At 39.4% G+C, this 24666-nt stretch overlaps 2 protein-coding genes across 13 annotated transcripts in view; both read right to left on the bottom strand.

Moving 5' to 3' along the window:
* Window positions 1–14592, bottom strand: part of CMYA5 (cardiomyopathy associated 5) — a 92900-nt gene extending 78308 nt beyond the window's left edge. For 2 of the 3 annotated variants that reach the window (XR_016020647.1, XM_019728192.3), the window contains exon 1: window positions 14377–14592. Coding sequence is in view for 1 of the 3 variants with exons in the window: in XM_019728192.3 (XP_019583751.3) it covers window positions 14377–14525 (149 nt within the window). In the remaining 2 variants the exon portion in view is untranslated. Of the gene's footprint in view, window positions 1–14313 lie in introns of all 3 variants that reach the window. The other variant, XM_074328794.2, reaches the window with a different exon arrangement.
* A 2609-nt stretch (window positions 14593–17201) lies between these two features.
* The window catches only part of TENT2 (terminal nucleotidyltransferase 2), a 50964-nt gene continuing 43499 nt past the window's right edge, over window positions 17202–24666 (bottom strand). For all 10 annotated transcript variants that reach the window (XM_074328795.2, XM_019728188.3, XM_074328797.2 and 7 more), the window contains 3 exons: window positions 22354–22445; window positions 20210–20289; window positions 17202–18671 (listed from right to left, as the gene is read on the bottom strand). In XM_074328795.2, coding sequence (XP_074184896.1) covers window positions 18597–18671; window positions 20210–20289; window positions 22354–22445 — 247 coding nt within the window. In that variant the 3' untranslated portion in view covers window positions 17202–18596. The remainder of the gene's footprint in view (window positions 18672–20209; window positions 20290–22353; window positions 22446–24666) is intronic.

The raw sequence follows: 24666 nt of genomic DNA, 5'->3' as shown, positions 1-24666 counted from the left end.
CTTTCACCCCCGTGAATTGCATCTTGAAACATTGGGACAAATTTGATCTTCTGACTTTAAAGAAGTGGCGTCTGGTTTTCTTTAGGCCTCAATATAAGTTGGAAGATGGGGAATCTTGGCCTTCTGAGGGAAGTACTAAGTATAATACTATCCTGCAATTACATCTGTTTTGTAGGCGGGAAGGCAAACGGTCAGAAGTTCTTCATGTATAGCCTATTTTCGCCTGAAGGGACAACCCAGATCTCTGTAAGAAATGTAGAGTTGACCCAGCCTTTTTGGCCGTGATATCTTGCCTCCCTCCTCCTAGGGAGACTCTTTTTAATGAGACTCTCCCTAAGGAGACCCCTCCTAAAGGGACTCCTCCAAAGGAACCCCCTCTCCTGGGGAGGTCCCCTTAATAAACACCCAGTAAAAGGATCACCCCAAAGCTCTACACCCTACTCTTCCTCCTGAGCCGGCTCCCACCCCCGCTCCGTCTCGTTGCCCTCCATATCCAGGACCTCCTGCACGAAGGCGCTCCCAATTAAGAACAACTCTCCTTCCCGTACAGGAGATGCCAGGAGAATTTGGGCCTGTCAAGGTTCAAGTCCCTTTCTCCCTACAGGATCTCAGACAAATAAAGGGGGACCTAGGGAAGTTTTCAAATGACCCTGACAAATACATAAAAGCCTTCCAGAACCTAACCCAGGTCTTTGACCTTTCTTGGAAGGATGTTATGTTACTTTTAAATCAGACTCTCACTAACTCTGAAAAGCAGGCAGCTTTACAAGCAGCCAAAAAATTTGGAGATGATCAGTTGCTAACATATCACGATGAACAAACAGAACGAGACCCCACTCTACAGGAGCCTTTCCCACAGGAAAGTGAGCAGTACCTGCTACAGATCCACAGTGGGATCCCGATACAGCCATGGGAAATTGGCAGAGAGAACACTTTCCTGCATGCATTTTAGAGGGTCTGAGGAGAACGAGGACTCAGCCCATCAATTATTCAAAACTATCTACCATTAGCCAGAATTCGGAAGAAAATCCCTCAGCCTTTTTAGAGAGACTCAGGGAAGCCCTAATCAAGTACACTCCTATTAGGCCAGAAGCAGAAATCCTTCTAAAGGATAAATTTATAACTCAGGGTGCCCCAGATATCCACAGCAAATTACAGAAATTGGCCATTGGTCCCGAAGGCACTTTGGATCAGTTTCTCAGGGTAGCCAACATTGTCTTTTATAATCGGGACCAGGAGGAAGCCCAGGACAAGAAAAGGAGAATAAGAAAAAAGGCAGAGGTGTTAGTGGCTGTCAAACAAACCACAGCTCAACAGGTTACCCAAGGAAAGTCCGAATACCATCGTTGTGGACAGTCTGGCCACTGGCGAAGGGAGTGTCCATGGCAACTAGAGCCGACTGGGAGACCTCCACAGCCCTGTCCCATTTGCCAAGGGGATCACTGGAAGTCAGACTGTCCCTGGAGGTCTCCACCCCTGGGGCCAGCCTCGCCAGCCGGACCCCTGCTCGGGACTGATGGGGCCCACGGCTTCTACCAATGGCTCCCTCGTCCCATTTCACTATCGGGACTCCTGAGCCCCGGGTAACCCTAGAAGTGAAAGGAAAATCCATTGATTTCCTTTTAGACACAGGAGTCACTTTCTCCGTCCTCCTCTCCAACCCAGGGACCCTCTCCAATCATATGTTACTATCAGCAGAGTAACAGGCAAGCCAAGTACTAAATATTTCTCTCAGCTGCATATGGGGTGACCTAATGTTCTCCAATTCTTTCTTGATTATGCCAGGAAGCCCTACTCCACTATTGGGAAGGGACATTATGACTGAGATGGGAACTGTGGTTCTCTTAGTGTCTGAAAGTCCTCCTAGCTGCCTCCTGGTAATAGAACCAACATCAACCCTGACGTTTGGGCCACACAGGGTAGTTGGTCGTGCCTTAACAGCCACACCACTACACATCCATCTTAGGGACCCCACTCTATTTCCTTGCCGGAGGCAATGCCCTCTAAAACCTGAGGCACTGGAAGGAGTAATACCAATCATTAACAATCGCAAACAACAGGGCCTTCTTAGAGAATGCAGTAGCCCTTGCAATGCCCCTGTCTTAGGAATTCCAAAATCCAATGGAGAATGGAGATTAGTTCAAGACCTCTGAGGCGTCAACGAGGCAGTTATTTCTCTACACCCTATAGTCCCAAATCCTGACACGCTCTTAGCCCAAATATCTGAGACTGCCAGATGGTTCAGTTTTAGTCTTAAAAGATGCCTTCTTCTGCATACCCGTACATCCTGACTCATGGTATCTCTTTGCCTTGGAGGACCCTGGAAGCCAGACTTCACTGTTCCCCTGGACTTCACAGCTTCCTCAAGGGTTTAGAGACAGTCCACACCTCTTTGGACAGGCGCTCTCTAAGGACCAGACCTCGTCAGCCGAGGCACCACTGCTCTTCTAAATTTTTTGGCCTCTAAGGGCTACAAGATTTCTAAGGCCAAGGCCCAGATATGTCAGACTTCTGTCAAATACCTTGGGCTAATCATATCCGAAGGGACTAGGGCCCTGGGACAGGACAGGATCCGTCCCATCTCCACGTATCCTCTATCTAAACCTAAGGGGCTTTAAACAACTAAGGGGCTTCCTAGGTATCACCGACTGCTGCCGCCTACGGATCCCGGGATACGGAGAAATGGCCCGTCCTCTCTATCACTTGATTAAAGACACTCAGACTGTAAATACCCACCTGTTACTTTGGCGTCCAGAGGCAGAACAGGTTTTCAGCCTTTTAAAACAGGCTCTTTTAAGCTCCCAGCTTTAAGTTTGCCCACATAAAAATCCTTTCATTTATATGTAACAGAGAGAAAAGGAATGGCTTTAGGAGTCCGAACACAGAGACCCTCACAACAACCAGTGGGCTATCTAAGTAGGGAACTGGACCTTGTGGTGCTCAGCTGGCCAGCTGGCCTTCGGGCAGTAGCAGCAGCTGCTCTTCTGGTCCCCGAGGCAACCAAACTTACAATAAAACAAGAGTTAGGACAGGTCAGAGAAGCAGTTCTCGAAAACAGACCTGCCACAGACTACCTACTCCTCAAACATAATCAAGGATGTGAACATTTTAAAAGACTATGCTGTCTTAATCGTCCTGATAATTCTCAGCCAATTAGGATAAAGTTCAACAAATTCATAACATAGTTCCCAACATTCAACAGCAGACAGGATTTTTTGGCGTAGATCTATCCTTCCTTACCTCCTGGCTTCCTAGCTTGACGGGACTTAAAGAAGTTTTTCTAATTTTTCTTTTATTCATTATTATAGAAATTACTTCATGCTGTTGCCTACAGTGTATCTCGGCTTGCAGACCAGGCCTCGGGCGGCTACGATGGCCTGGGAGACAACACTGCCCCCATCCACAGTCGCTCATCTACCGGGGTCCCTTAGACAGACCTCTGGACAAGCCCTAGCTGCAGGTCTCTCTACGCCCCTCCTCAGCCTGCAGCAGCCAGAGCGGTCCCCCCATGCGCTAACGGCAGTTAGGGTTTCGTCTTCAGAGGGGGGATTGAGACAGGTTAGTTAGTATGACATCAGGCAGTTAGAGACTCCTTGGTAGACTGAGCAAAAACAGAACAAAAACAGGACACAGGACAACTGTACCAGGACAAAAATATCATCAATCATACTCGGGGGCAAATGGGTTTGTTTCAATGGTATCCCCCAAGCTGAGCAGAAGAGCTAGTCTGGTAAACATTGTATCCATAGGCACCCACATTCCACATCCCCCCTCCCCAGGTAGAAATAAAGGTACATAAACACAAGCTTTTGCCTTAGCTAGTGGGCATCCTGGCTTCGGGTACCCCTCCCACTTGGGAGCTGTAACTCTTTGCTTGCTATAATAAACTATCTTCCTGTGCAACTCTTTGCCTCTCCCTGGTCCGTGTATCCATTCTTCGGCTCCTCGAGACTATGAACCTGGCATTCACTAAACAACATCCTACATCACTAGGATGGTATCAGGGCCTCTGCTAGGATTTCCTTCCGAAGGGTCAAGTATGTAAATGAAATAGAGTCTTAATTCTGTTAGCCAATTTAACTACACATTTGTTTATCACACAATTTTAGTTCATATGTCAACACTGTTAACTTTGAATCGGGGAAATAAGAATATCACTCCCTCCCAGAGTAATTAGAGATCTGAGGCCGAGGGTTTGGTAATAGTTGTTTCCTTCAGTTTTCTAGGTAATACCCTTCGCTCAGTCTTCTGAGCAGGGCAGACTGAGCACAACTGTAATGCCAGTCTGCTTTTCGTGCCCCCTTTACTCCTCTTCAAGCCCCACTCTTCCCTTTCTGGTGCCCTCTTCTCCCTCTTTTCAGGAGGGTATCTTAGATGCTGTATTTGAAGGGATTTTTTTCAAAAGGGAATCCAATCTAGAGCAGATCCTGGTACTTTTAAACTACTAACATTCTCAAAGGTGTTTGCGTTTTCTATGTCATTAATCTCTCTCTACTGACTTGCACTTTGCCAAACTCAAAGACCACTTCTCGGTTCTCATTCTCCGTGCCCTTGTTTTGCCATCTACAAACAAGAGTGATGATCTCAGTGGTGCAGACCTGACACAAGGAAACCTGAGATCCTGGGATGAAAAGTTTTGTGGTGAAATGCAACCACTTATTCATGCAACGAACAACCATTTCCTAAGCACCTACTGTGTGCCAGACACTATATTCTCAGTGCCGTAGATGCAGCGGAGAAGCAAGGCCCCTGCCCTCATGGAGCTTTCTCTCTAGTGGTGGCAATAAAGAATAAATAAACAGAAGATGCCACTTCAGATAGTGATAGATGCTATGAAGAGAGTGTGAAATAGGGAGTAATGTGATAGTGCCCCTTAGGCAGGGTGGTTGAGGAAAGTCTCTTTAGGAAAGTGACATTTACTCTAAAACCCGAAGAGTGGATTTGGAGAAGAAGTGCTCCAGGGAGAGAAAACAGCACGTGCAAAGGAACAGGCTTAGCACGAGGGAGGTTCAGGAAGAGGCCAGCATGGCATGGAATGTAGTGAACACAGTAAGATGGTATGAGACGGGCTGAGAGAGGCAAGCAGTCAGGCAGGGCCTTGAAAGCTGTAGTAAAGATGCAGAGAGGTTAAGTGTTTTGCCCCAAGTCACACAGCTAGTAAGTGACAGAGCCACGATGATAATCCAGGTCTTTCCAATCCATCAAGTGTTTTCATACTGTAGCCTGCTTTATGCCCAAAATGGTGCTGGATGAAGAGGGGATTTAATAAAGCCCTTGTTGGGGATCCCAAAACTCTAAGAAGAGAAAAAGACCATTGTCTTGCTCTCTTCTCCTCATTCGCTCTTGGGGAAAAAAACACACAAAAAAACTAGATATGAAAACTTCAAAGTGTACTATGCCAAATCCAATACAAATTCTGCTTTTTAAATGCCGGATCTGAATTTTATAGATATCATGTTAAATTCCTATTGAACAGTTATCATATGATCCATGGAGCACGCAGAGAAGTTATTTTGGTGTTGCTACGTTTGACCTTATGAAGATTAATCACATTGGATTGCCTAATGTCTATTTTTAAACATAAGCTGTCCTCTCCCTATTACACATTAGGTAACTTAATATAACTAAGGTGCTGACAGGATTGGCTACTACGTAGGTTTTCCTTTATGCTTTGCTTTTAAAATTAAAAGTAAATTGAAAACAATATTTTTTAAAAGTAAATTTAGACTCAAATTTAAAAAAAAGAAAGACACTGGCTAATAAAGACCAGATGTGTATATACTGTGTGTGTTTGCATATAATCTTGAGATAAGCAAGGAACGTGAGTGTTCCAGCCTGGCTCTGCCATTAGACTAGCATCCTCACTAGCTGTGTGACATTAGGTAATGACTGAAGATTGCTAAGCCTCTATTGTTTTTCCCATAACACAGAGATGAAAACAAAGTCTGTAACATAGAGCTATTGTGAAAATTATTCAAAATAACAAGTGACAGTGCTTGAAATAGACTAGCTATTCCTTAAGTGTTGGTTTCCCTTCCTTTCTCTGGTCTGTGTTCACTCATCAGAAACATAAGTGGATCAGGGAGATGGATGTTGTGGTCCCTTCTAGGATAAGTGTCATCGGCAGCCAGGCTTTCCTGCCCGACCGCAGGACAGCGAAACTTTTGCTGTAGGCAAATGGAGAAGTGCAAGCAAGACAGACCTGGAGACTGACAGAAAACTCCCAGGGGAATGAGCAAGGAAGCCTCAGGGACTTGAAGGGTCAGGGTCCTTAGTAGACCCCTCCCTGAACTCCCCAGGTCCGATTCATGCCGCCAATGCATTTGTTTCAACTACTCATTACTTGTGAGATTATTTGTTTAATGTCTGCCCTCTTCAGATACCAAACTCTAAATACTAGGACCTCTGTTTTGTTCACTCACTCCACATCTATGTTGCATCGTACGCAGTAAGCCCTCGATAAATATTTGTTGAATGAATGAACCTCTTTTCTTAGAGTAGATGTATTTCTGAAATTGGAGGTGCTGTGAGTTTTGCAAAGCTACTCCAGGTACTGCCGTATCCGCATCCATGTTGTTTGGCAAACTGACACTCGCCCTGTCATGCAAGCGTATGCCCGAGATAACTGAAGAGTCACAAGCAAATGAAAGTTCCTGATGTGACTTCCCTAACGGTCCTTGTGATCAACAGTCTCCTCCACCCGGTGTGCCGCTTAGGTAAGACCCCTGTGGAGCTTACCAAAACTCTGCTTATTTTCCTTTGAATTGACCGATCCAGCCTTAGCCTGGGAACTCCAAAGCACTGATTGCATGGCCCCCAATAAAAGCACGTGTCCCTGGTCCAGCCACTCTGTCTGCCAGGACTCTGCCTTGCCTACCGGAGGTAAGCCGTGTACTGACTGCCTTTAGGACCTGCAAGTAATAAACTTCTCTATTGCAATTTCTCTTGTGGTCTTCTGTTGAACTGGGGCTCACCATCCAGCATCCTATGCTCCACTTACCAAGTGTTAATTTAACAAATTCATAACAGGAGGAAATTAATTTTATTTACAAATCAACAATTTCCAATGCCCTAGTGAAATCAGCCATTAAGAGGAAATTGGTGGTGAATGTACATTTCTGGTTAGCACGTAGATTTTCTCTTAAAGAGAACCATACCTAAACTAAGAAAACATAGCAATGGCTCCATGAGATGGCTTTGAGTATTCAGAGTTTGGGAGAATTAATCTTCCCACATACCTTGGACTTTATCAGATTAGGATGTGGAATTTTGAACTGAATATGCTCCAGTTGCCTAACAGGACTTTTCTCTGGGCAAAAAGCAAAGCCTATACTTATCCTTCCATCTATGATCTGGCTCAAAGGTCAGTCTAGGAGAGATTTTCCAACAAGTCACAGAAGGTGGGAATCATGACTGCAGACATCCTATCTGAACAATCCCTCAGTACTTATCACTGTCCCCTCCAAGCTACTGTCTCCAGAGTCACCGGACTTTGTTAATCCCTCATAAATGAATGGTCAACAACCAACAAAATTCTACCTAATCTAACAGGTTCAACATTTTAACTAAATTTGCTTCTTGCAAGAGTATGGATGACTTGACATTCACTTGCCCATTCATTTGTTCATTTATTCATGCCATCCACTTATCCCAGTCCTGGAAATCCTGAGTGATTTTGGATGACAAAAAGCAAACTTAGAGCAGCAACTAGCAGCACATGAGCCGGAACCAGGAACTAAAGGAGTATCTACCCTCATGTTGTGCCTGGAACATCTTCCTGCCCAGCTGTAGTACCTACCGCCTCTGCAAAACCGAAACCTTATTTTAAGAAGAATATATGTCTTTTCTCTATTCTTTTGTTAATATGCTTAGTGTAGTGCTTATGACATTGTGTTCGAGGCAACTGCTTCCCCTCACCAGACTGTGAGCTCTTTGAGAGAAGCAGCTGTGACATCCAATCACCTTTATGTGCCTGGTGCCTAGCACAGGACCGAGCGCGCAGAACTCATTATCAGTGGAGCAGCTCTGTGGGGTCCAGTGAAGCCAAAGCATTGCTAGATGTTAGCAAGCCTGCACTATCCAATACGGTAACCACCAGCCACACATGTGGCGACTGAGAATTTGAAATGTAGCTAGATGGGAAAATTGAGATAGGCTAGAAATGTAAAACACACATTAAGTTTCATATTTACCACAGCAAAATATAAAATATCCCATGAATAATTTTTATATTGATTCCATGTTGAAATGATACTTTGGATATTGGGATAAATAAAATGTATTAGTAAAATTAATTTCACCTCTTTTTTAAATGTGGCTATTAGAAAATTGAAAATTACATATGTGGCTCACATTTTATTTCTATTGGATGCTGGACTAAACCAAAGATTTCTATTTCAAATACAAATCACATCTAGTCTCTTACACCTGATTCTCTAAGTTTCCTTGGTAGGAAGGGATTTAGTTATATTGTCTGAATTGAGTCAAAGTATTCATTAAGCATAGGTTCAGACTATCCGAGGAATAGAAGACACTTTTTTTTTTTTTTGCAAAATTTTATCAGTCAGTATGTCCTACATTTTTAGTAGGTTTACTGTTTTAAGGAAAAAAAATAATTCCAACTCTTGCTGTATTCCCCTATGTTAGTCAAAGTCTTACCAAGGGCATATAATACCCATGCAGCCAACACTTAAATAGCTCCTCAATTTCTGGCTACAAGTGCCTCTGTTTTATCCTCTCTCCTCCCTCAGTCTCTGGCATTCTGAGCAGTCACCACTCCCATCTCAGCTCTTTCTACTGACCTTAAAAGAGGACTGGCTCAAATAACACACTTGTCAAAACACCTAGTAAGCACAGCAGTGGGAGACATATAAATAGATGGAAACAGAGTGCTCCGTTCTGATAACAAAACCATTTACAAACTCTCTTAACCTTCCAAAAGGTTTCCTACAAGGATTAGTTAAATGTAAATGTTACCAATAATTTTCATTCTATCAGCTTAGACAGACCTGTTTTGTACAAGCACTTGCAAAGCTATAATTCAAGGTTATTTTTAAGTTCTGGGTACTGCTGTGGCAAAAATCCTTTGTGCTTAAATACAGAAATTAAAATTGACCAACAGAAAATGATCCAAAACAAAACTACTGAAAATTTCCTAAGTGATCTATGGGAAAGTTTAAAAGTGTCAGGCTCCATTGGGCTACAGTCAGAAAAACAAACCAAAAAAAAATACTGAGTGTCTATTTACATATCTCCCTCCATATAGAAGACCATGAGTTTGAAACATTTAGCACAGTGCTTGGAACATAGTAGGTGTTCAATAAATATTAGTTCAATGAATATATGAATGCAGAGGTGATTACTGTTTAAGGGAATACTGCAATCATGTTTTGTTTTTCCATTTTTTAAACCTTGAGTGATATGGTAGATAGAACACAGCTTCCTATTTTATTCAGAATAAAATTTGAAATACTTACCATGCCCTACTAAGCCCTACGTGATCTGCAACTCAACTACCTCTTAGACTCACCTCCCACCACTTCCCCGTTTACTTTGCTCCATCAACCTGACCATGTGTTCATCAAACAAGCCACAACTTTCCTGCCTCAGTGCCCTCGTGCCAGCTCTACCCTTTGCCTAGAACCCTCATTCCTTCAGTCTCTGCTCAAATGTTACCCATCACAGAGACTTCCTTCACTACCAAACAGCATAACCTTTATCCTGCTATATTTGTCCTCATATCACTTATTGCCACCTGACATATTACAAATTTGTTTGCCAACCCAAACCGGAAAGTCATTTCATTCCCAGGAGGACAGAGACTTTGTTCCCTTTGTTCACTGCTGTATCCTTTGTGCCTAGAAAGCGCCTGGAACATAGTAGGAGTTCAATAAATATTTGTTGAATGAATAAATGAGCAAACATGAGATTGGAATCCAGACACCTGGATCTAGTCCTAATTCTACCACTAGGAAGTTGTGTGACTTAGAACAAGTCCCCTGATACTCAGTTTCTGAATCTGTAAAAGGATTGGTTGGGACAAGATGTTTCTAAATCCTCACCTAGCTCTAAAATCACTGGGTTTTATAGAGCTGCTTTTTACATACAACTTCTATACAAAGTTTCAGTGACTCAAAAATATTTTTCTGATATTCACAAACCACGAGCCCTCTGGGTACTTCATTACGATTGCAGACCCTGCTCCAAAGGCCCCTGATGAAACCTTCGCTAATCCTTCCACGCAGGATGGATCCCAGGACTTTCTTCTCCCTATGTTGAGGTGCTTCATACAAACCTTTCTTCCTCAAACCTCATAACAGATAATGACATAAATATGTTTTTCTGTTTCCCCACTTAGAATGTGAACACCTTGAAGACAGTAATGGATTCCGAGTAATTTTTGTATTCCCAAGCACCTGGCATACATACGTAGTCCCTGACAATTAATAGGCAATCCATTCTTGAGAGTGTAATGCTGAGCGAAATAAGTCAGACAGAAAAAGCAGAGAACCATGTGATTTCACTGATATGTGGTATATAAACCAAAAGCAACAAAAGAACAAGACAAACAAATGAGAAACAGAAACTCATAGACACAGACAATGGTTTGGTGGTTGCCAGAGGGTAAGGGGGGTGGGGGGTGGGGGGTGGGAGATGAGGGTAAGGGGGATCGAATATATGGTGATGGAAGGAGAACTGACTCTGGGTGGTGAACACACAATGGGATTTATAGATGATGTAATACAAAATTGTACACCTGAAATCTATGTAATTTTACTAACAATTGTCACCCCAATAAATTTAATAAAATAAAATTAAAAATAAAAATAGGCAATCCATGAAGGTTTAGTGAATGATAAATATAGGGGAAGCTAAAGTGGAATGGGATCATTACTCACATTGAAAACTGAGTCCATCCCTCTCCCTTCACTGATGAATGGTGGGCAGAAGGCAAAGCTTTGCTGCCAATGGTTCATCAGAAGGGATGCAAGAAATGAAAACTTACTGAGAATCTATTAAAGGCCAAGCACGCTTACACACATTCACAGAGTTCACTTAATCCTGCGACAACCTCATGAATTAGGAATTATTACTACCATTTTACAGATGAGAAAACTGGGGCACAGAGAAGATAGGGAGTTTGCCCATGACACAGCGAGTGGCTAGTAGGAGTCACACTCAGGGCTCTTTGTACCACGTACCACAGTCACATTACTGAAGGACACGTCAGAAAGGTAGTTCTCTGGTCCAATGTAGGTATTGGCATGTGTAATGGTGAGCTTTCCTGCACACGAAAAGCATTTTTATAATTAAAGAGTTTTTTTCATTTGATTCAGAAGGGTGGCTATAGATAATTCTCATATATATTATTCCTGAAAGGGTGAAAATGATTTACAAGCAGATTACACTTTGTGCCTTTTGAATTTTAAATATAAATTTTATCTTTTCTGATAATTGCATTACCTGTTCATTATAGAAAAACTGAAAAATAGATATAGAGAAAAAATTTTAGTCAACTATTATCCCATCACTCAGAGACAACCACTATTAACCTTCCTTAAGCTTATGTTATTTATTATGTTAACCTTTATTACCCTTTGAAGCTTTTTCCAATACATATTTTATTTTATAGTGAGATCATTCTAATGTATACAATAAATTTTTTTCAAATGCAATATATGCATTTTCCATATTGTTAGAAATCTTCATAAATAGCATTTTAATAATATCTTAATAATATCACATCAAATAAATGCAATAATTAATCCTGTTATTATTACTTAGGCTATTTCTATTTATTTACTTTTATGTGTCTCCCAATTTTTGAAAAAAATCAGTTTGTAATTCAGCTTCTGAGAATGGTTCTGACCTCTGAGAAAATGCAGAGACAACTTTTCCACTCAAGAAGGGGAAAAACTCCCACTAGTATTCAAAGGGATGAAGTCTTTCCTTGTCCTGTAATAACGTAGAAACTAGTTGGAGTCATTCAAGTTGCACTTACAGTAAAGAAGGGAGGCAGTGAAAGTCTAGCAGTGGCTTGAAGTAGACAGACCCAGGCCCACATCATAATTCATAACATGTACTTGACTTACAGTCTCAGTAAATTACATAAAGCCTCAGTTTCCTCTCCTATAACTGGACAGTCACTTCATAATATTACTGATAGGGTTTAAAACCAGAAAACATTTGTAAACACTTAGCAGCACGATGGGCACAGAGTAAGAGGCCCCTCTTTTAATCATAAAACTTTAGTGGAAGAGCCGAGAGGGCATCATTTTTACCTCCCTTCCATTGAGAATATTCCAAGTTCTTACCTCTAGTCTCAGAATTAAAAAGAACTTGAGGCTATATTTATAAACTCACACACAATAAAATGGCTTGATTTCTGACACCGAAGGAGGAGAAATTCAAGGACTCCCAGTTCGCCCTAGAGTTCCTCCCCACTTTCTCCCAACCTTTAGCAACAGCTACCACCCCTGCTCCCCTTGCCCCCATTGTGGGTCAGTCCCCAGACACCGCCTTTCTGTCTCTCTGCTGCTGCCACTCTGATCTGAGCCCGCCCCAAACCCAACTTTCCAATCTGCCCGTCAGTCTAATTTTTCAATAACATCACTCTGTTCTTCTAAATCCTGTTCAGTTTACTGATTTCTTGTTACCAATGTCATCAAATTCAATTTCTTAAAACTTGTGATGGTTTTCAAGGCCTCGACCATCACCACCTACCTATTCCCTGTTTCGTTCCACTCTGTTCATTCTGGGGTCCACCTCACCATCTGTAGTCAGAGCAGGCTAAAGTTTATGGAGATAAATTCTATCTTTACCTGAAGATCTTGATCTTTGTCAAAGGGCACTGCACTGTCAGCTGTTCACATGTTAGAGTCAATGAGTTTTCAGATTCTCTAAGGGGTCGATTTTGGTTGGGCAAGGATATGAGGATGTCAGACACCATTCAGGGAAAAAGGTTATGAAGTCTGGAATTGACAAATTTCCCCTTCTCAATACTGCCCAGGAATCCCAGATCCCTCCCCCTTGTTCCATTTCCCACAGGTGCCTTCTCTTCTGCTTTTCCATTCTGTAAGGCCCAGGTCATGCCCACTTCTTCTCAAAGCACTCACAAATCTACATACTCTCTGCTGACCTTCCACTGTAGGCAGGGTCTGTCCTCCCGGCCCTCTCACTTATTTAGTACATAGTCTCATACTCCACACATGGTTATCTAACTTGTTCCATCAAGTCCTTGAGAACAGCGACTGGGATTGCTTCCCACCTGGTAGCTGCTTGGTAAATATGTGATGGATATTCCAGACTTCTCATCTGACTGACCATTCACCCTAATCACTGCCACTTTGTGGCCTATTTCAATTTCAGCTCTGCTGGCTTTGGTTGGGTAGCACTTTTAACGTTGGGTAAGATGGGCATTCTGCAATGCTGCACAGCCATGTGTCACCTACAAAACCTTTCTACTCATATTAATAGACTTAGGAAGGGACATCAATAACCAATGACACAACAACAAAAATCTATACTAAAAAAACCCCTAAAAACAAATAAATAACAACAAAACAAAACCCATACTCAAAAGGAACAAGTGAAAAGTAGAAACAAAGCCAAACAGAGAGGAGAAGAGGCTACTATTCTCATTTTAGGGCCTCCATGAAGAAAGGGAGGGAGGGACAGCCAACTGGAGGGAGACCCACTTCATATAGTATTTCCTAACTGCGTTCACATTCATTGAAATGTTGATATTTGGGGTCATGAAAAAAAAAAAAAGCAGCAGGATTTTTAGAACAGGGGTTACTGAAACTCATGCTTTTCTCCAAAGAATTTATGGTCCTTTGCGCCAAAATGAAGTCCCCTTATAGCAACCTAGCCCCGTAGGAGCCATCGAGCCATCGAAGAGACCTCCTCCAGTCATTGGAAGATTCCAGGGCAGCCTCCATCACCTCCACCCCCAACCCTTCTCCTCTAGCTCAGGCTTTTGAGATTGTTCCGATGTCTTGGACCAAAAGCCAGCGTTTCAGCACATTTTTGCAGTTAGGCAAGACTCGAAGTAAATTCCCCGGAATAAACAAAAGCAGCAAGTCACTAGGGGCTGGGAGGGCAGGGAGGAGGCCGTGCAGGAGGACGTGGGGAGGGGGGTGAACTTGGCTGCTGCAGGTGGGGCTGTCACTCCAGCTAACTCGAGGCACCTTCCCCTTCAAGTTCATTCCAAGGCAGCGCCCCACGAGAGAAAGTGCCTAGCTCGAGGGAAATGAACTCTAGCGCCTACAAAGATGAGACAAAGGAAGACAGCGCAGTTGCCCTGCGAAGCACCTGCCGCATTTCCAGGCCCCAGGGCGCGCGCTCGGGCTGCGGGCCTGAGAGGGGACCCGCTACCTGGCGTCCGGCTCCTCCTCCGACTCCGTGGCCGTCTCATCGTCCTCGCCCTCTGACTCCTCCTCCGTCTCCAGCCCGTGGGTCGCCTCCTCGTCCCCGTCCGAGCCGAGAAAGCTCTCCGCGGCGTAGTTGCTGTCGCTGCTCGCCATCGCGTCTTTCCGGGGCCGGAGCTGAGCCGGAGCCGCCCGCGCCGCGCCTGGTGTTCTCCCTCTGACTGCGCCTCCGGCCTCGGCGGGGCGGCTCGAGTTCCCGGCCCGGGGACGAGCCCCGCGACTTTAAATAGAAGGCGTCAAAAAGTTTCGCCCGGGCTCAGCTTCAACTCTTCCCTGCGCGCCTGCCAACTCCCCCCGAGCCATCCCCGCCCGTTTAGACAGATCTCTGGCGGGCCTTTGGGGCAACTGGAGATCACCCACCACTCCTAGGGCCGCAGGCTCCGTCCGGCTGCCCCGGGGAATTGAAAGGAAGACAGGCACCCAGCCCTGCCTCTTTCCTCTAGAGTGGGTTTGGTAGGCTTTTTTCCAGCCACGCTACTTGATGGACCCTTTATCCCAAATTACTCCTAAGTGAGCACAGAATTTACTAGTTCAGGCACTCAGCTAACGGTCTCAATTTCATTATCCTTCCCCCCAAATCTGCTGTGGTAAGTTAACTGCAATACTGGTTTTATGGATGAGAAAACTGAGGCTCAAAAGAGCTTGGGTAGCTAGTTTGCTCAAGGTCTGGTGGCTAATCAAGTGACCCAGTGGGAAACAAGGCTGGGTCTGCCATTTCAAAAGCCCGGTTCTGAACCACTGTTGAGCATTGGCTCCCTTTACATTTGCAAATCAATAAATTGTGTATTCTCTTCCTCAGTGGCCCCTGGATTGTTACAGTCAGGAAATTTTTATATCCACTAATCTTAAAAATTGAAGAGGAATAATTTATCCCCACATTGGCCAAAGGCTAAATTTTGTCCGAAACTCAGCCCAAAGATCCCCAGACCTTTGGTTGGATGATGTCATGACCATACTTAAAACCCCTCAATGGCTTCCCCCTGCTCAAGGACTAAAGCCTCACCTCAGAACGATAAATACTGAGTAGAAGTCAGGGGTTCCCAACATTTATAATGTCACACCACTGTACCTTTATTTACTCAGTTCCTCTTGCCTGCAAAGCTTCTCCCACCTTTATTTACCGGTTACTCAACATTCAGGATCATCACCTTTTTCTGAAATCCCAGCTTAAGCTCAATACCCCTCTTCCAGGTTCCTACATTATCATATATTCAAATTGTTTGTCTTTCTCTCAGTAGACTTTGTAGTTCTTACTCTTCTCAGTTCCACCATCCCCATCTCTTACAAGCCCAGAAGCTAGCAAAGTACTTAGCACATAGTAGGTGCTTAATCAGTATTTGGCAAACTTACAGGACCAGACCTGTTGAGTATGTATAACAGGTAGCGATACCTTTACAATGCATAAAATTAATCTTTTTTTCATGAGGATTTTATGGCTAGCTAACATTTATTTTTAATTATACAGCAAACTCTATTCAGAGTTATTAAATACGCGTATGATGAATGTAAGTTAAGTTAGCAAGTTCATGTTACACTAGCTTGTATGCATGCATTAGGTGCGTGGGCAAAGAACTGCAGGCACTGCAGCTACAGGACAGAAGCATTAGCTAGTGTGCATGACAAGGGAAGATAGAGGAGTCTAGCCTTCCAGGATTCACTTAACCAGCCTTAATATCAGCAGTATTTTTTCTCTTAACACAAGCGAAGCTTTTCCATTAATCCCAAATGACTGCTCACCCAGGACAAAAAGAATTCAACAGTAGCTAAGGGAATCTGTTAAACACTAATCAAAACTAGAGGTAGCCATTGTATATTCCTTCCATTTAACTCAAAATTTCTTGGAAACTCTAAAGTAACCAAGATTTACTTGCAAAGATCCTAGTTCAAACCAATTCAAAATTTAGAACTTTGCACATTTTTAACTTTCTGATACTACTCTCAAGACATGCAAATATATAGAAATGGCCAAATCAATACAAATAGAAAATTAAAAAATGTATTATTCACAGGACTAAGTAATTCATACTGAAAATAATTTAAAAGTCTAAAAAGCTCTCTCATATATCAATGGCCCAATTTTCTGACATTTGGCTGTCACCAGGTACATAATCTTAAGCCTCAGTCTATTGATTTTGAATTGGGTGTAACTTTATTAACTTGTTGATTGATCTACTTGTTACAGTAAAACAGCTGAAAAGCAGCAGTAGTAAGACCAGTGTGTGTGTGTGGGGGGGGGGGGGAGGTGGTGATTGAAGGCTGAGAAAACAGTGGCAGTGAAGGAGTCCACACCATGGTAAATTCTGGCGCTTTGTTAGGAAATGTCACACACAGCTCAGCCATCCCTCAGAGCTGCACAGCATTACTACAGAGTACTATGACTATCATTTATTGTTTATAATGATTACCTGGATTCATCACTAAAATACTAATTGTACTTAATACATTCTGATAAAGAAGAGTCGCACAGTATATAATACATTTCTGGAAATTTCCAAGGAAAGGAACATATAAAGCTTAATTGCTTCAAAAGTGTTGCACATCAGTAATCTAAAAAATTCATCTACGTGGAAAGCTTCATTCCTAATATACTGCCAGAGATGTTGTTGCTGATGTTGTTAATTGGCCTAATGACGAATAAACATGATTCCCAGATTCTCTGTATAATCTAAATAATCAAGCATAATAACTGGATTCAGTTCGGTTCTAGATAACTACAGCCTCAATCTCATCTCAAAAGACTTTCACAGAAAAAAAACAAAAAAACACCACATCAACAATTTCCATATATAAACTTTATTCCATTTGACATCATACAAAAATTTAAACTTAAAAGAAAATGAAAATATGCACCTTTTATAAGTCAAAGATAAGCAAAAGTCTTAGCATTTGAATTGATCTGCAAAAAAAACCCAAATACATTAGAGGTACAAACTGTGCTGCAGCAGGTCTAAAAGAAATTGTACACAGTCCTTTTGAAAAAGTTAAAACGGTTTCCAAGATTACTTTTCATATTTAAATGTACAGACACTGACCAATTTACAAATATTTACATAACCCCCAAACAATCTTAATAAACACTGTAGATTTTTCAGCAGCCACCACTACTTCTTCATGTGGAAAAAAAACGCTAAAAAAGGTATCTTTCCAAACAGCTTTTATTTATAATAATTTTATGTCTTACCCTAAAACATTTTATAGTGGCTTACTGCCTAAAAATTCCAGTTTAGAATACAATCCTGTACTTGTACACAGGAAAAAAATCTGATACTATCAATGGGTTATAATTTCAACTTTGATCTTTCAGTTTCTGTTGCTTCACGTCACAGGGAAAATAAAAGCATGAAAACGGAAAGTAAAGCTAAAGTGCATATTGCACCAAGCTATCATAAAGCACAGGGGACCTAATCTTTTCAAAATTTCTACATTGAAATTATTCATTAAAACAATTCACTAACTGCTGTACAATACAGTTAGTGCTATTACTACAGTGCAAAATGTACTGCTGTTCCAACAAAAAATTTAAAGCAATTTCAAGAGTACATCAAAAGCATGTGAGGTGCTAATGAAATGCTAATATAGACCCATCTACCCAAAGCCTTAGTCTATCCTGGTGAGTCACGTGAAGACGTAAGGCAATTAATTGTCCAGTATTTCATGCCTCTGCAGTAATTCCATTGAAATAAAAGATTTCATTTTGTTTCAAGTAACTGAGAAACTGACTTGAATCTTCATTTTACTAGAATAGACAAGCGACAAACTATCTTCTGTAGGTTATACTTTAAGTATGTATGAATCAGATCCTTTCCAAAACTCCACACATCTCTTCCGTATTAGCAGGTGGTATAATTAATTGAAGTTATATAAAAAAACTTTTATTTGTTCAGATAATTCCCCAAAATATATTTTATCTAATCGTCTGAAAATTCATGCCATAATATTACTAGTCATCAATGTAAACATTTTCAAAAATACATCTTTAAATCAAAGGGTTTTATTAGGAAATGTAATAAAATATGCAATCTTTATATAAGTATGTCCTCTTAAAAATAAAACATGAAAAGAAGAAGAACAATTAAAAAGAAACCATAATGGAGATAAACAAAATGCATTATGATGTTACTATTGTTCTTTATTTCTCAGAAGAATTTATTAAGAAATAGAGGCCAGTCATCTTTGCAGGATAGCAGCTCTTAAAGGTAGTATACTGTTCAAATCTCTTTTGTTTTTCAATCTGTGCCATGACTGGGAAAGAAAGAAAAATCATTCTTAAAACCTAAAATATCTGAAGAACAAAAGACTGAAAAGAAAGTTACTAGTCTGGGTGATACAATTTTGGGTGACTTTTTTCTTCAAGTTTTTATCTCCTAAGTTTTTAACACAGTACAAGTATTGTTTCTGTCATGAGAGAAGAAAATGTTATTTAAAAATTCTATACCTGTGTGGCTTCAATTCCTTAATAAAGAAATAGGCACATGTGGTACAAAAAGATACAACTGACAATATTAACATTTATTTATTCACAGATTTAAATAATTTTATCTAAAATAGCAAGCTACAAGGTAATTAAAACAAAACCTTTAAATTTGAGAGGGTATGGGAAGGTTATTTCAATTATCTGATTGACTATTTTGCATCTAGTAAGCTTTTTCAATTAATAGTAGTTATGAGGGAGAAAGTAAATCCATAATAAAGCACTTCATATGTGCCTCTAGAAAAGAAGAGTAAATAGAACTGGTAAGAAAAAAAAGAAAAACTGAAATTCTTATTCACAAGCTGGAAATGTGGCTCACTGCCTGGTGACTACAGATCTTTATAGTTTGTTCTACTTCAGTTGCTCAATTGACTAAAACTATTAGTTTTATAACTAAACAATTCTAAATGAAAGCTCACTCGCCAATAACAGCAATGTAGGCAATGCTATTTTTGAATTCTCTATTAAATCTGACAGACAAAAATATTCCCTCTTGAATATTTGTTTTGTCCTGCAGAACTCCATTCATTTAAAATTTTCTACTCTGGTTGTCAAACTGAGAGGGCCTAATTTGAAAGACAGCTTGTAATATAATATACTAGCATTTTTAATTATCATCCAAATAAAGTCTCTAAAATGATCTTCACAGTTCGCTGATCTTTTTCTTCTATAAGACATTTATTTCTCCTGTATGTCTCACAGTACATATTTCTATCAATGTGTTTCTACAATGTACTGTGGCATTCCTTGAAGATAGGAACCACACCTAGCAAAATTACTGATGAATAAGTTCATACTGTGGAATAATGAGCTAAGGAATAAATTAGTTTATATATATACGACTGAAGTTTATATGTATAACATGTATGTGTGTATACACAAACACACATTTTTTAAAATTCAGTAAATAAAGATAAAATGGTACTCAAGTTCCTTGGTACAGTGGGGTACGTGTAAGAAAAATCATGGAACTGACATTAGCTTTCTTTAAAAGCCACAATAAGTTCTCCAATATTTTGGGAGGCAAAGGAGTCCATCAGGTTTTAATCACTCATTCTGAGAGCTTAAAATGTCACTGTGGCGATGCTTATTTCCATGAAAGTGAAAGCCATATGAATGAAAACAAAGCTAGATCTCTCTGACGGGAAAGTGTATCTAAATTCAAGTCATAAACTCCTTACTGTGCCACATTAATGGCTTTACAACATAGAAACCAGGGCTATTCTGTCCTACTACATATGTAATTTTTCATTTCCAAAGCACACTAGTCCACTAATGTTTTTAAGGATTAGTCTAATGCACTGTTTACCTTTAAAAATTGATCCTTGATCATGTCAAACTTTTGTTTTTCATGCACAGCTCTGGCAGTATTTGTTCCATCAAAAGGTTCTGCAATGTTAAATGCACACATAAACAAGAAATTATTAAAATGAGAACTTCAGTTTTTTTATTTGGTTGAACTATAAGCTATTGTCTACATTTGACAGTTTGGGACCTAGAAAATAGCAACTGCATATAGTTCAGCCTAATATCTTATTACATTTATGCACATAGAAAATAGTTTTATATCGCTATGAACTGTCTAGTAAGGCAGAAAGAATTCAAGTGAGAGGGGAACTAAAAATGAAGTCATCAGCATAAGTATGCATAATCTGTATCATAAAAGTAGGTTAGAGTTCTGAAGGATTACAGAGGGTCAAGGACCTATCCTTAAAGGGAATAAAAATAAGTTAAAGAATTAAAGAGTTATCAAAAAGAATAAAGCACTATATCCAAGAGAGGTGGTCAGTGTCAAATATCATAGAAAGGTCATTTTAAATTTAATTTTAATTTTAAAAACCTCTGATTTGTCTAGCAGGAGAAAGGTCAATACCCGTGAAAGCAGAGGCTTAATCCTGGTGAGGAGGGAAGACAGTGCAGAGACTTAAGGCGTGAGTGGATGGTTTAGAAAAAGATACAGTGAGGACAGTAACTTGTATGAGAAATTTGGCAGTGAAAGGAGAGAGGAACACAAGACAGCAAGTAGAGAAGACAGGAAGAGACCAAAGAGTTTCAGAGAACAGAACATTACCTTCCACATCATCACCCCCACCCCATTCATCCTTCTCCCACAAGATAAAAAGGAAGAGTCCACACATAGAGACCAAAAAATGTCTTATATGGAGAAGACAAGGAAACTGAAGATAATAGTGAGAAAGGGAAGCTAAATAAAGATATTAGGAGTGAGATGAGATAGCTGAAATATACCAGCAGTAGGTAAAAATTACTAGAGTTGAAGAACTTTGGCACTGAAAAAAAAAGAGAGAACAAAAAGTACTTAGAAGAGCCAGTAGGATCAACTCAAGAGTATTTTTCAACGATGGGATCTACATGCGTTATATGCCTTAACAATGAAAGAGAAGGACTAGAGAGAAAGAGAACAAAGTTGCTATGATAAAGAGGAAAGGTAACTGAGGCTAAAAACCTGGAAAAAGAACGAAAGAATAGAAAACTTGATGGAGAGGTTAATTTTAGATTGCTCATATAATCTAAGCAGGCCTAGAATTTAAAAAACTCCTTTTGTTTATTTTTTTAATTGCTTAATAAGCCTATCTTTAAAAGGAGTTTATTGTCACAGTACTGGTTTTCTAAATAGAATAATGCCATATGCCAAAATATCAGATCAGATCACGCATATATAACTTCACAAAAGTCAGCTTTAATACTCAAAAGACCTAAAGTACCTAAAATAATATACATCTACTGTGCAATTTAGCAAACCAAACACCAAAGCAGGAGATATAATTTCATATTCACAAACTCTTAAGATATTACATACAATCCAAGAATAAAATATTCTACATTTGACATTTTCCTTCAAATGCTGAATCTCAATGCTTTATTCTTTTTTACCATAAGATTTACCAAAGTCACCAACTTGGCACCTGTGAGAACAATTTTGCCTCTTAATGTCAGTTTCCCACCAGCCCAAAGAAATATTCAACTACATATCAATTAATTTTAGAGAACAGAATATCTTGGAGCATTTAATTTTTAAAGTAAAATCAATTTCTATTTATAAAAATCTGGCTTGCATTAAGTATCAATACTTTAAACATATATAAAAGAACTCATTTTATTTCAATATAAGAATCATCTCATGAATAGTATTTTCTTCCACCTGTAAGTCATGAAATTAAGTTTCAATCAACGACAAACATGAGCAATGCATAAAAACTGCTCAAATATTACCAAGTGGAAAGATTAAACACCTATATCCATGTTTATTATTTCTCACTACAGAATTTAAAATTATTTTAGAAAAATTTAAATTTTGTAACTAAAAGAATTATAAACCACTTCAGAACATAAATTTATTACTTTATAGCAATGTTAGGTGAAATTATTCAAGTAGTTCTCTCAGTGCCATGATGATAAAGAACGGGAAATAGGGAGTGGCTGTGGGAAAGCTACCTTCTACACAGATGTATTTATTTCTCCATTCAATACCATCAGGCCTGGGAATGGCTTTGGCTTCACGAACTGAAATCATTTGACTGTTCCAGCTGTAAGAAGAAAAACATTAATCATGTTAACTATTTTCTTAATTTCCCCTTTATTAGCTTTATTATATCAGTAGTAAGGCCTATTCTGATTTTGTCAAAGAATACTGAAATTTGCCTCAAGTTTGAGCATCACAATCCCCATTCCCCCTTCTCTACTTTTTTCTCCAGCGCACGTATATTCTAACAATTTGCCTAGTGTTGTTTATGATGTGTCTCCCTCAAGCAGGATGAATTATTTTTCACTGTTCAACTAGTTGTCTAGTACAAACTAGGCACTTGATACTTATTTACTGACCAAATGGAAGTGATATAAAAAATAAAGCGTGAGTAGGCAAGAAATACAAAAAACTATGTTCACTGTTTAATGCTCCAGTAAGAATTTTTTATTTAAGAGAGAGGTAATCTTCTTGTGTTCTTTTTTAACATTATTAAATAATTTTTGTTTGGGTGTATATCTACTTATGCGATTTGGAAAAAATTACTGGAAATTTTCCAATAGAAGCACATGCTGTTTTAGGAAAACAAATCAATACTCTATGAAAACATTAATATCCTATGAAAACACACATTACTATCAGATGTGGCTGTCAATAGTGAAGTTTTATTCAAGTAAAATAATTTTATCAGCATGTCGGAAGGTAAATTGTCCACTCTTTAGTATATATTAACATTACATTTAAAAAAAATGTCTTTATACTTATAATAGTTTTGTACAAATACTATTTTCATTTTTTCAAGAAATATTCAAAAGCATATGACTACTCAGCTTGTATACAAGAGAAAAATGGGCTTAGGGAATAGCTGCTATCTTTTTTTCAGCTGTATTTAGCTTTCTTCACCATTTTAAGTAAGAAGGGAAAGACCATGATTTGAAACCTTCCAACTCCAACATGTTTCTACTCCTCCTCTATTTATTAGCTAGAGAATCCATAAGAATATAATCGTGGGTCCAGCGTGGCATTTGTTTCTGGAAAACTGATTAATTTCTATGTTAAATATTCAAGAAAATATTGTATCTTGTGAAGTTTGATAATTGAAAATGATCCCCAAAGTATGATTTTTCTAGTTTTTCTTATCAAGAGCACAGTTTAGAAATACTTTGTAAAGACAACTTTAAATTCCTCAAAAATATATACCAGAATTTATGCTTTGTAAAAATATGTGCATTATCAAAGAGAAATACTTAGTAATGGTTACAGTAAGAGGCTTTAGATCCTTCACGTACATCAGTATGGACTCGAAACAGAAAAGTACTACACTGCTATTAGTTCATGTGAATTTCCAAAATTTTCCTAAAAATAATAATGTAAAGGGAGAGCTATATAACCACATGCCTGAACCAAACAAGATTACAGTAGAATTACGCTTTGCGCTGCTTCACTTTATACCACTTATGACAAATTTCACTAAATGAACTTTTTCCCTGAGACTATTTGTTTCTAATGTCAATTTATAGGACAATTTAATTTACAGTACAATTAAAATTGGAAGCAGTATGTTAAAACGGGGTAGATTGATTTTTTTCTCTCAGATAAGCTTAGACTATTAAAATACTGTATCCTGCTATTAAGTTACATTTTTTACTTCCTTAAACCAAAGAAACTCTCACCACTACACTTACATCAAAGCAATCCTGAAATTTTATTACATGCCAGTACTTGGTTCTAAACTGGGTCACAGAAACATATGTGACATACCTATATTCACTTTATTATCCCTAACCAGGTTGCCACTTAAGCTTCAACCTATAATCAACCCAAACAATGCACTTACGTAAATGACTATACAATCTGAAGTACTTCATAGAGGAAAAAAAGCAACAGAATATTTTGAATCACTACCATTTAGACTGATTCAATCTATTGCATTTTCAAAGAACTTTTAAATATTTCTAAATTATTAAATATTTCAAATCATGAAACATGATACATAACTTACATACTATTTTAACTCCTAGAGGTAAATTTAATGTAGAATTCAAAAGGTAATTTAGACATATTTTTTCCCTAAATATTTCATTCTTTAAAATAGGCCCTAAACTAAGCCTTTTATTATACCATATTTCTCTACCATAAAATTTGCTTGCCGTGTACAAATCTGTTATTGTCACTCATTAATTAAAGTGTAAAATAAGATACTGTCTATAGAAAAGGAATGTCTCACAAAAGAATAAAAGAACAGATATGAGGCTTACTTTAATCTAAAATAGATCTGATAATAC

The sequence above is a fragment of the Rhinolophus sinicus genome, chromosome 3 (assembly GCF_057876585.1).
Source record: "Rhinolophus sinicus isolate RSI-liver-muscle chromosome 3, RSI-T2T, whole genome shotgun sequence".
Taxonomy (NCBI): domain Eukaryota; kingdom Metazoa; phylum Chordata; class Mammalia; order Chiroptera; family Rhinolophidae; genus Rhinolophus; species Rhinolophus sinicus.
Note: the sequence above shows the minus strand (reverse complement) of the source record. Positions and strands in the feature narration are given on the sequence as shown.